At 36.8% G+C, this 12,457-nt stretch overlaps 1 protein-coding gene across 1 annotated transcript; it reads right to left on the reverse strand.

Annotated features, from left to right (window-relative positions):
* LOC132104686 (cholecystokinin-like) lies at window positions 1-3,382 on the reverse strand. The gene is made up of 3 exons (XM_059510249.1): window positions 3,243-3,382; window positions 2,501-2,751; window positions 1-488 (listed from the first exon to the last, which is right to left on the reverse strand). Exons 2-3 carry the CDS (start codon window positions 2,748-2,750, stop codon window positions 358-360), a joined length of 381 nt encoding a protein of 126 aa, XP_059366232.1. The 5' UTR covers window position 2,751; window positions 3,243-3,382; the 3' UTR covers window positions 1-357.
* Between the last annotated feature and the right edge of the window lie 9,075 nt (window positions 3,383-12,457).

Raw genomic sequence — 12,457 nt, forward strand, 5'->3', positions numbered from 1 at the left:
TAAGGCCAAAGTTGAATGCTGACCTGATTTATTGAAAATTGTGGTTTCAAGAAATTCTGACAAGCACATCAGCTTAATGGTTCTCTTTATGCAAAAACCACTGCATATGTGACAAATAAACTCAAATAAAATGTCAAAACTGAAAAACAACAACTTTGAGACTTTTTTTTGTCTTTTTTTGCAAAATTAGGCATATTATTAATTAGGCATTAGGCATATTATCAATAATTAATCTTATATTATGAATATTGCATTATACTGGTTTCTTAACAAATGTACATTAGAATAATAATAACAGTAGTAGTAATAAATATAATCTTTATTTGTAGTTGAGGAACCAGATGATATATATGGATTTTATGATGAATATTCATATTCCTCAGCACTCCGGCGGCCAAAATCCATCCAGCCAACATAATCCCGATCTTTTATCCGGTGGTTAATGCTGTTTGCTCTGTTGTTCATGGAGGAGTTACGACGAACAGAGCCTATGAAAGAAAGAAAGAAAGAAAGAAATGAATACAAATCTCTTAACATCCTAAATATATAACCAGCAGTGACGTGATGAAAAATGTATAGAAGTAGAAGGAAGTGGATTTTATATCTATGGATTTAGTTCCATTCAAACACTTACAGTATAAATAATTTATCTGTCAAACATCTCTGTTAGACACTGCTTTCTAACATTTCTTACATAAAACCTTTTTCTAGGTGGCAAACTATCAATGAAGTTGGCACTGTGTTAATGTCAAAACAAACGGTTCAAAAAGATGTGAACTTGTTTTTTCTTTTTTAGATGTGTCAAAAATGGCATTCAGGATTCTCTTGACTTGCTGTAAACTAATAGTAGAGAAGGAATTATTTTTAATAGTAATTGGAAAAGAACAGGCTACTGTGTGTGGCAATGTTTTGGCATTGTTTCAGCTACATACAACATGTAAAGTGTCATTCAATCTGTTTTCAAGGTGTTTGCAACTGATGGGAGAATTTTAGCACACGTTACATTCTATCTTTTCTAAGTTGTAGACTTGTTGTAAAATGCTGACATGTGTAAAGCTTTCACCTCCTTCTCACAATTATTAAAAGAGAGAGAGCTAAGCTTAATAAAAAACTAATGCAATGAAAAGGACTCTCGTTAATGGGATCAGTTAGTTCCCCATGCACATTGAATGTCATTGTTTTCATCACGTACGTGCAGATTTGTTGTTCTATCATGGTTCAGGTTTTTTTATTTTTTATGCTGGGCTAATTATATACCTTATCCCCAAAATCTAAATCTAAGTCTTGAAGAAAACCTTTCCACATCTTAGACATAATTTATCTGTTTATTAAACAATTTTCCTTTTGGAGACCATAAATGCTCCCCATTTTTTTAATTGAGGTCCTTATGGAAATGTTTATAACGGGGTTGCTATAACGTGTAGAAAACCTGATCTACATACACACACACACAGACACACACACATTACAGGCACTCGTTGTTTACAGTTAAAAATGTCATGTCACACTGAGCTTGAATGTTCAAAGGTGCACTTCCCTTTTCCTGCGATTAGGAATGATAATAGTTAGATCCTCTTTGAATAGGATACACCCTAATGAGCAGTTATGCAATTTAATGGTACACACCTGACCTAAAAATATCCACTCCTCGTACACCTTGGGTATAAACACGCTTCACTCAGCTGTGTTTGTGTTTGTCAATGCCCAGCAATGCCAAACTGGAGCTACTGTATAGTGCTTGACAGGTTTTCCTTTCATTATTCGGAAACCTGTAGTTTCATATAATCATTTTACCTGCTTGTTTTGTTTGGGGAAGTCGTGGCCTAATGGTTAGAGAGTCGGACTCCCAATCGAAAGGTTGTGAGTTCGAGTCCCGGGCCGGCAGGAATTGTGGGTGGGGGGAGTGCATGTACAGTTCTCTCTCCACCTTCAATACCACGACTTAGGTGCCCTTGAGCAAGGCATCGAACCCCCAACTGCTCCCCGGGCGCCGCAGCATAAATGGCTGCCCACTGCTCCGGGTGTGTGCTCACAGTGTGTGTGTGTTCACTGCTCTGTGTGTGTGCATTTCGGATGGGTTAAATGCAGAGCACAAATTCTGAGTATGGGTCACCATACTTGGCTGAATGTCACGTCACTTGTTTGTCATTTTTACCTTCCTTTTTGAGTATTTTATGTGTGTTTATGTGTATCAAAAATATGCGCAAAAGTCAAACAGAGAGAATGCAGAAGAGATGGAAATAAACACACAGAAAAAGCAGAATTAAATCAGTCTTGATCAGTTTGTCTGTTTCCTTTCTTTCCAGCTCTTCCTTCTGTCCGTACTGCAGTATGAGTTAATTTCACTGTTTTACTCATTCATTGTTTCTCTCCTGGTTAGTGTGCAAAACACGAAGCATTCGCTGAAGCTATTTTTTTGGTTTTCAAGACAATTGTGGTCTTTCTGTCACTGAGGATGGTTCTTCTTCATCATGTGTTTGGTTGTTAGAGTGTCTCTCACCTTTTTTGGAGATAAGTTTGGCCAGCAGTTCGCTGAGGTTGGCATGGGTGTCTGGGTCTGTGTTGCCTTCTGGCTGCTGTTTGATGGTGAGGCTGGTGGAGCGGACGACCCGGTGGTGCCCACTTAAACTGGCGTCCAGCTGCGAGGGGAGAGGGCTGTCATCAGTGTCAGGTGAAGAGGAGCGGGGCAGACCCAAACAGGAGGCAGAAAGCGCAGCCAGGATCACACACATGCACACCCCGCTGTTCATCCTGCAAATGTGAACAAGAGGAGGAACAGAGAGAGAAACGAGCATGTTCAAAGAAATCATTGTAGTAAGACTGTTTAATTCTTATCTTGCTGCCATACAATTTTACGCTTTTTCTTTTTAAATTGTATTATATATATTTTTTATATATTGAATGTATGTACATATTTTTAGTTTTTACTGCCTTACAATTTAATTTAAGAAAATACAGTTATTTGATGTAACAAATTAGCTATTCTTATAAGACTTTTTGTCAAGTCATTGTAAAGGATGAAAGACAGTTTTAAGTCTATATAGATAAAAAGTATTAAAGTAAATAATTATTCGAAAGACAGGAAAGTTATCAAGCATTGTTTAAAATTATCCTCTGTTACTCTAATGTTTGACATTTCATACAAAAATATTGACAGAATGTTAAATCTTTGAAAAGTTAAACGATAGATAGATAGATAGATAGATAGATAGATAAATAGATAGATAGATAGGATCTCTTACCTTATTCTGTTTTGCGAGCTTGAAGGAGAATGGAAGTGGGTATTCTAAGGAAGGAGGGAGAGAAGCACTTATATACCCAGCTGTGACGTGCACACACACGCACACACATGCATTTACTCACACACGTACACAGACATGCACGTACATGGAAAGTGTTTAAGCGTAAACATAATGTGCTTCATTCTATTTTGGCATCTGCTTTTTCTACAAAATTGGAAAAAATGCTTTTTTTTAATTTAAATGATTTCATTTTTATAATCAAACTCTTTTAATTGTCATTCTTTCTGAATTTGGTGATACTTTAATCCAAACTCAATTACACAGACAAAGACAGTGAGGGAGTCTCAGCATAGCAGTTTTAGCAAAAATCTGCAACAACTGAGGGTCAGGTATCATGGGGAACAGGAAGCCAATTAAACCCATATCTGGCTATGTGGTGGTCATCCAAACATGCAGTTTGTATGCCATTTCTGTGTGTTAGATATACTGCATTTCAGTCCTTCCTGTGTAGGTAAGTGGACACCATCATGGCACCAGCCCCACCTGTACTCTCTGGATGTCCAGGTGTGGGCCAAAGTAGTGTCTGACTGACTTTATGTAACTCTTTATGTAACTTACAGCTTTACACACACACACACACACACACTTCTTCTGCCGTCACACTGCTTTAATAAACCCTTGTGGGCAGAACGGAGACTGTGGTGTCAGACAAAAAAAAAATCAAACAGATTCATTTTGAGATAACCTGCATGATCAATAACAATTGATCCCTGTCATTTGCATAGTAATGGGAAGAGTTGATCAGAGTTGATCTGTGGAGCTCTAATAGTGTTTCCAACGTGAACTTCGAGGGATACTTCACCCAAAAAGGAAAACGGTCATCATTTACTAACTCTAATGTTGCACCACATTACTTTCTCTGAAGAATTCTCTTTCTCTGGTTTCACTATAATTTTTGTGAATCAAGCTGCTAAGCATCAAAATGACAATGAAAAAAAAGAAAAAAAAAGTGAGTCTGTCATCCCTCTTATTTTTGGCTTTCTGCCCCATCCTTTTTGTAGCTTTTGTTTTTTTCATATTTGACATCTTCTTTAAAGCTTTTATGAGGTGAGAATTTAAGTACTCATGGGGTACTTAGTTAGTTAGTTTTCACAGAAAACAGCTGTAAATAAAAACATCTTTGTCTGTCCACCTGTCTGTCATTCTTTCTCCCTCTCTCCATTTCTCTCTTCCTCTCATGGTTATCAGGGTGAAACATTTACGTGGTCGGTGTAGGAACACTTGCGTGGGAGGTGCTGTGAAGCATGAGTATTGATTGGCTGGCGTGTGGGAGGTGTTCGTGTGATTGGAGCCCATCGTAATGTGAAGGCAACCTGTATTTCAATTTGCTTGACTTCTTAACTCCAGGTGTGAAGGATGGTCCCACATTAGATCCACTCGCAACCAGTGTTTGATGAGGAGATTTTTATAGCTAAGGTCATCAAGACTACTGAATTTTAGCCCAGAGTAATTTCCCACTTCCATCACTTTACATAATAAAGTCAAGGCTCAAGAGGATTTATTACAGATCAGGGGTGTGGCTGAAGTTTGAATCTGGTTTGCAACATCTTCCAATCATGTCTCTTTCCCCTTAATTTCCTGTTCTAATTTTATTCTTCTCCTAATAAAAAATGGCAAAAAGGCTAAAATTATTTAATGGGCGGGTCTTTTGGTAAAGTCAGAAATAATCTTAATCAAACATAATATGCTAATATTATTGTTGTAGTTAATAAGAAATGTTTCTTGAGCACAGTCATGCATCAAGGCATTTTAGAATGATTTCTGAAGGATCATGTGACACTGAAGATTATTAGCTTTTCCATCACAGGAATAAGTAACATTTTAAAATATATTAAAATAAAAAAAAGTTATTTGATATTATAATCAAATTTGATCAAATAAATGTCACCTTGGTGAGCATTTTCTTTTCTGTGTACAATAAATATATATATTTTTTTTATGTATATTGCTTGTTACTCAACGTGACCTTGTGAATTGGCCCTTGGGGACAAATCAAGTATTTTAAATTGAATTAAGACACTTCGTTGAAAAAACAACCTGAAGAAAAACAAATTTTCAATTAAAATGGAAAAAAGAATGATGTTTCGTGTCAAACCAAGTGCTGTTCAAATCATTACTTCAGTCTCTCTCCAAGCGGGTTCGTTTGCAACAATTGCTGCAGTCCATGCAGAAATTCCGCCTGTCGCAGTAACTGATGTTCATCATGTTTTATTCTGATCTGTGTCTGTCACGATAGGGTCAATTCTAAATCGAGGTTTAGGAGGTTAAACGGCAGATGTAATTGTGCTCACCTAACAGTCTTATGGAAAGAAATGAAACCAGCGCCATTACCAAAGATCATTCCAGAGTAATTGAGGATGACCTATGTAAATCTATGCTTCTTCCAAGACAGCTAAACTTTCCACTGCACACATGAATGAGTAATTTAAAGCTGTTTCTCTCATTGCTGCTGACCCTCTCTCTGTCTGTAATTACATACTGGCACTTAATTACCACATTTCAGACCAGAAAATACCAAGTAAAATGGTCCATGTTACTTACAGATGTTAGGTGGAAAGGGAGAAGACCAAGCAAAATTGATAGACTTATGCTTTATGTAACATCTATGAAATCAAAAAGAGTTTTGTAGACATAGCCTATATGCTAGTGAACTCCCAGTTAGCAAAATGAACATGTAGTAGATTAAACATATACACTCTTTTCTTTCAGTGGAAATAGACCAAAAATATTGACGACTCTAGTCATGGGCGTAGGTTTGGTCTCAGCTTTGGTGGGGACACCCCCAACCCCCGCCCCACCCCGGAATTATTTTGTTGTAAGATACAAGTGATTTTATGGTGATTTCCTTTTTTATTTCAGACTGTTGGCAATACAGAATATCACAATACAGAAGTGAATCTACTTCATCTCATTATATTGTATCCTGACCCCGATATACCATCCTTTATACTGTCCCTAAAGAGCTAGTATAACTGTATAATCTCAAAAATGCACTCTCAAAAAATAAAAATAAAAACCTGAGACTGTGTAATGCTGAACAACCAAACGTTTTATTAACATAAATTATGTACATTAGTATTTACACTAACAAAAAATACTCTGCCACAAGGAAACAAATCTAAATAAATAAATATAATAACCCTTTTCTATTATAAACACTATTTACCCTCCAGTACACTCACATTTATGTTGATTGCAAGATTCTAAGTTAAGGTACAGGCTAATTGACATTGTTACTTGCTAACGTAGCATTCTATCATCCTGGGTAACACATACTATCACCAGTTAATACTATTTTCCACAGTAGAATCTGCATTTAAAAGCCTGGTCAGTCACTACTGCTAGTTTATTTGTGTGGCTACTGGATAGCTAGTTATTTTGCCTAATTAACGTTACACTCTGACTCTGCTTTACGAAAAAGCTTCTTATGTCCCCTTTTTTCTTCTTGGGTGGCATCTACAAAGTACAAAAAGGGGAAAAAATACTGAATATTAAAATGTTTTTACTGGCCTTTGTATGTGGCACAGAGACAGCCCTGGTAACTTACCGTCGGCCGTCATCAACATGCGCGCGCGCGCGCACACACACACCACCCGCTCGCTGCTAGTGCAAGCACAAAAGTAGTCCCGGCCCGCACGTGTAGCCTGTCAGATACCCCGCTGCCAATCAAATTACAGCGTTTCTTGTACTGTCGTCGTGGCCGTTAGAATCGATCCAAATAGCAGTGCAAAGATACAAATAGCAGTTCAAACGAGCTTGCTAAATATTGGTGGGAACAAATTTGACATCTCAAAATATTGATAGGGACTAGTACCTAGCGTCCCCCCCTAAACCTACACCCATGACTCTAGTACTCTCATTCAGAAATGTCCAATCAAATACTCAGTATAATGGCAAAGTCCCTACCTCAATACCATCTATTTCTAACTAGCATTAGCAAGTAGCAAATAATATCAGTGGCTGTGAAATGTACAAGCCCTTTCATATCCCTTCCAATCATCCCTTTTCAACACTGAATGCAGGAAGTGTGGGAACTGTGCTCTTCAAGCCATTTAAAGGGCTCTTTAGTTTTTTAAGAGAACGCAAAGGACTGTGGAGACATTAAAGGGGTGATATGATGCTTTTTTAAAGATCATTATTTTGTGTATTAGTTGAAACAGAATATGTTGACATGCTTTAATGTTTAAAAAACACATTCTTTTTCAAATAGTGTACATTTGTATTATAACTCCCTCCTAATGACAAGCGCAGTCTGCTCTGATTGACCAGCTGACCCGGTGCATTGTGATTGGCTGAACACCGCAAGCACTCATTGGTAATGTAACGCCCCTTTCCATAATCATGAGCTTCATCTTTCAAAATAAATGTAAAGACAATTAATAATGTCCTTAGTTGTACCATCAGTTCAAGCCCAAAGAGGAACAGAGTGGTGTGACAGACACAGTGATGAAGCTCTTATGTGTTTGCAGTACACAAGCCACGGATGGTTTAGACAACTGACTCCAGTGTGTGACCATCTCTCTCTCTCTCTCTCTCTCTCTCTCTCTCACACACACACACACACACACACACACACACACACACACACACACACACACACACACACACAAACACACACACACACACACACGCGACACACAAAACTCCACATTGAACATTCAGTACCAAATACTTAAACTAATAACAAAATATAGTTGCAGTAGCTGATTCAGAAGTGCCAGATTGTCGTAGCAAAGTCAGAATTACCTCCTCTACTAGGTTCACAAAACGGTCATCCATAAAATGCGTTGCTGTTCTGTTGAAAGTAATCTTAACGATTCCTAAATGTATCTACTTTCGGAAGGCCAAATAAAGTGCTTTTGCTTTCTCCTAGATACACACAGCATATCCCTCACATGACTGCTTCAACACTAACTGCGGTTACTGAAACCACGCCTTCTTTCTTTGCCTGAACATTTTGACGGCATTATGCAAATATTGCACACAGTGATGTAGACATGTGGAGGCGTGTTTGTATGAGCAGTTTCAGGGTTTTAACTTTGATAAAGAATATCTCTTTGGATTTGAGACTTTAGTCTTTGCAACTTTATAGATATTCTTTATGCACCAAGAGCTTGTAACACTCCAAAGAGAAAGAAAAAACTGAAATCGCATCATAGGACCCCTTTAATAAACAAAAAGTTTGTTATTACTCAGCTCCGAAAGTCCCTTTTAAAGTCTTTTTAAATGCAAATAATTTTACTCTGCTGCCATCTAGGACAGCTATTTCACTCATCTCTTTGAATGGGGAAACATCAAATTCACCAAAGCTGTTCCCCAAGCTTAAGATTAAATGTCATATTTGAAATCAGCAATGAAATCTGACAATATCATTCTCTTGAATTTTTTTTCTTATGCTTAAATTGCGTTAAGAATACTTGTTTTTCAGGCTAGAACAGCCAATGCATATGTTCATTCCTAAGTGCGTCTTAGAACACTAGCTGTTTCTGTGGCAACCAGAGGTTCCAACGGCAGCAGTGAATCGATGACTTTACCAATTAGTGATCGGCAGGCAAGTCATGTCACTCGGCGGCCATCTTTGAAATGCCTCTTGGGCATGCAAGTGCAGCTCCTATCTCTTCATCAAATTCTCCAAAACTGTTCACTAAACTTATGATTACAGTTTATATTTGAAATCACCAATGAAATCTGACAACTGTTTCATAAATGTTGTTTCTTTAGCTGAAATAGTGTTATTAAAAAGCTTATTTTTCAGGCTGGACAAGCCAGTGTGCTAGCGCAGTCCTGAGCGCAAGTCTCAGAGTGCTGACTGTTTCTATAGCAACCAGGACTTTTATGGCAGCTGCAGTGACTTTATTGATTAGCGATTGGCTCTTTCATTCAGAAGGCGGGGCTTCCTGCGATTTAGAGGCGATATTAAGCATTGCATTTTCCCCCATTCAAAACTAATGCGTGTAACACGTCTTGGGTACAGTGTTGCCAACTTAGCAATTTTGTTGCTAAATTTAGCAATTTTTCAGACTACCCCAGCAACTTTTTTCCAAAAGTACCTAGCAACAAATTTAGCCGTTATAAAAATGTATTTGCCAACTTTTAGAAATGTTTGATATGTGACTCACATCATGTGAATTAAGTTAGCTACTATTTGCAATTGTTCATTTTATTAATAATAATTTAAACATTTTTAATTTATGATAAAATTTGTTGTTCTGTTAGTACACTGTAAGAAAAATGGTAAAGATACTAGTAATTTTCCAGGACATTATCCATTACCCACTGTAACCGAAAACACAATGCGTAATTTAAAATGCAGGTTAAAAAAACAATACAGAAAATGATTTTATATTAACATAATAAATTGTGCATGCATATATGTTTGCAAATTAATTTACCAACAAATCTAAACTGACATATATAAATATAGTTTTTCTATTTATTTCTTTTGCTGAGATTTGATGTCGTCATGATTACACAATTATGTCACCACGCAATGACATCACAATGTCATTTAACAACTTTTAGAAACAAATCAACCTTCCTTTAGCAACTTTCTGTGAAAAGTAGTTGGCAACACTGCGAATTCTAGTCTTTGTCGGATTTAGCAATCTCTTTTATTTATAAGGCGACACTATTCCACCATATTGTGTGTTGCACTTTTTCCCATTTATAATAGTATCAGTGCACCATTTTGTATATAAGTCTTTGTAAATGTACTTTGCATTTGTTTCCATGATCTCTGGGAATTGAGACTTTGACCTAAATTAGTGTCACATTTAACCATTTAATCTATAGCAACTCTCAAATAGCTGAAGGAGGCATAAAGAGAACAACAGTTCAATGTGACAATAAAACACACAAACACACACACACACACACACACACACACACACACACGCGCGCACACACACACAGCCAGATGTCACTGTGATTAACTATATAGAGCGTCCTCTGGTAAACACTAAATAATTCACAACTAAACAAATGTATGTTTTTAAGTGCAACGCTCTGTCACCTTTACAATCCCACTTAGATTTAAATAAGAAAAAATATATATTACCTTTCCATTTACAGACCCTAAAGATTCATTGATTGTAATGATAATGATACTCCATGGTGAATTCATCTTTAACTTTTAAATTGCCAAAGCACTTGCTTGTGATAATAAAATCTCTATTGATAAGGGGAACAAACTTATTTAGTTCACTTTTGTCACCAATTTGGTCCAAAGGAAAAGGCACCCGCATTACAATGACGCCACTGTAATTATCCTTGTGTTGGGTGCCGTATAGGAAATGGCATCCTATTTTGCAGTGTTTTGTTGTGTGGTCTACCTCTAGCTTGGCCAATAGCACTTGAAGCAGGATGAATTAGGACTGAAGAGCCAGCTGGGTTGTGCTGAAAGAGGCACCTGTCCTCTTCAGCATTCTTCCTCGTCAGCATTGCAAAGAGCAAGTTAACGAGAGGATAGATTGACAATTATCAGTCCCTGAGAGGCTCCTTGCATATATCCGTTGTATTTTTGGTAAGCAGAGTATTGATTCTGTGATTCTGGAGGACATCATTTTATTTTATCTTCATTAATCGGAGTTAATATTAATAGGCACATTTCAACAAAGAATTATATACAATTAGAAGCTTATGCTCTCATCATATACTCATCCTTTAGATGACTGACCATTTTGGACCATCTCAAAGAACCATTTAAACATCAAAAACAGCACTGATGCCTTGTAAAGACAGTTTGAACTTCACTGGCCTTCTATAGACTTTTTTATGAACTCCCCATGGTTAAATTCATAATTTGTGATAGTTTCTTTGAGTTGAATACAATGACAATGGCAGAAAATCTCTGCAATGACAATAACTCTTTGTTTTCCTAGCCAGCTGAGAGGTTGCATGAGTTTCCCCTAGGGGATTCATAAAGTAACACTATCTATCAATCTATGAATATTTAATAATGCTGAGCTCCACCATCCAAACAAAATACATTACAGGTTTCCCTTCTCTGCAATGTTTGAATATTTATTTAAAGATTTTTTCCCCTCTTTATCCCTAAGCCTGTATATTTTTTATATTTTTAAGATGCTGGATGAATCTAATTAAAACCATTATCCTAGGAGGTGTTAAGATCTTTAAAAGATGCAGGAAGTCAGTGATATTGATTGAAGCCTCTGGCTAATGAAAGGAATTGCGATACTCACAAAAAGTTTAGTGTAGTTTTGATTTATAAAGCACATTTAACAATGACAGAGTTGACCAAAGTGCTGCACAAATAATAATAATAATAATAATTATTATATATATATATATATATATATATATATATATATATATATATATATATATATATATATATATATACATATACACAGTACAGACCAAAAGTTTGGACACACCTTCTCATTCAAAGAGTTTTCTTTATTTTCATGACTATGAAAATTGTAGATTCACACTGAAGGCATCAAAACTATGAATTAACACATGTGGAATTATATAAATAACAAAAAAGTGTGAAACAACTGAAAATATGTCATATTCTAGGTTCTTCAAAGTAGCCACCTTTTGCTTTGATTACTGCTTTGCACACTCTTGGCATTCTCTTGATGAGCTTCAAGAGGTAGTCACCTGAAATGGTCTACCAACAGTCTTGAAGGAGATCCCCGAGAGATGCTTAGCACTTGTTGGCCCTTTTGCCTTTTGTCTGCGGTCCAGCTCACCCCTAAACCATCTCGATTGGGTTCAGGTCCGGTGACTGTGGAGGCCAGGTCATCTGGCGCAGCACCCCATCACTCTCCTTCTTGGTCAAATAGCCCTTGATGCCTTCAGTGTGACTCTACAATTTTCATAGTCATGAAAATAAAGAAAACTCTTTGAATGAGAAGGTGTGTCTAAACCTTTGGTCTGTACTGTATATATATATTGAATAAATACATGAAACAACACTATAAAACAATCACAAAATTGTAACAAAGATAAATCTATGGTAAATTTTTTCACAGCCTATAGGTTATAGGTGCTGCCACTGAAAATGCACAATGTCCCTTGAGTTTCAATCATGTCATAGGTACAGACAACAATAAAGTATTTGATGGCCTTAGAAACCTATTAGTCTCATGGAACGAGAGAAGGTTGGACAAGTAAGATGGTGCCAAACA

The sequence above is a fragment of the Carassius carassius genome, chromosome 25, assembly GCF_963082965.1.
Source record: "Carassius carassius chromosome 25, fCarCar2.1, whole genome shotgun sequence".
NCBI lineage: Eukaryota > Metazoa > Chordata > Actinopteri > Cypriniformes > Cyprinidae > Carassius > Carassius carassius.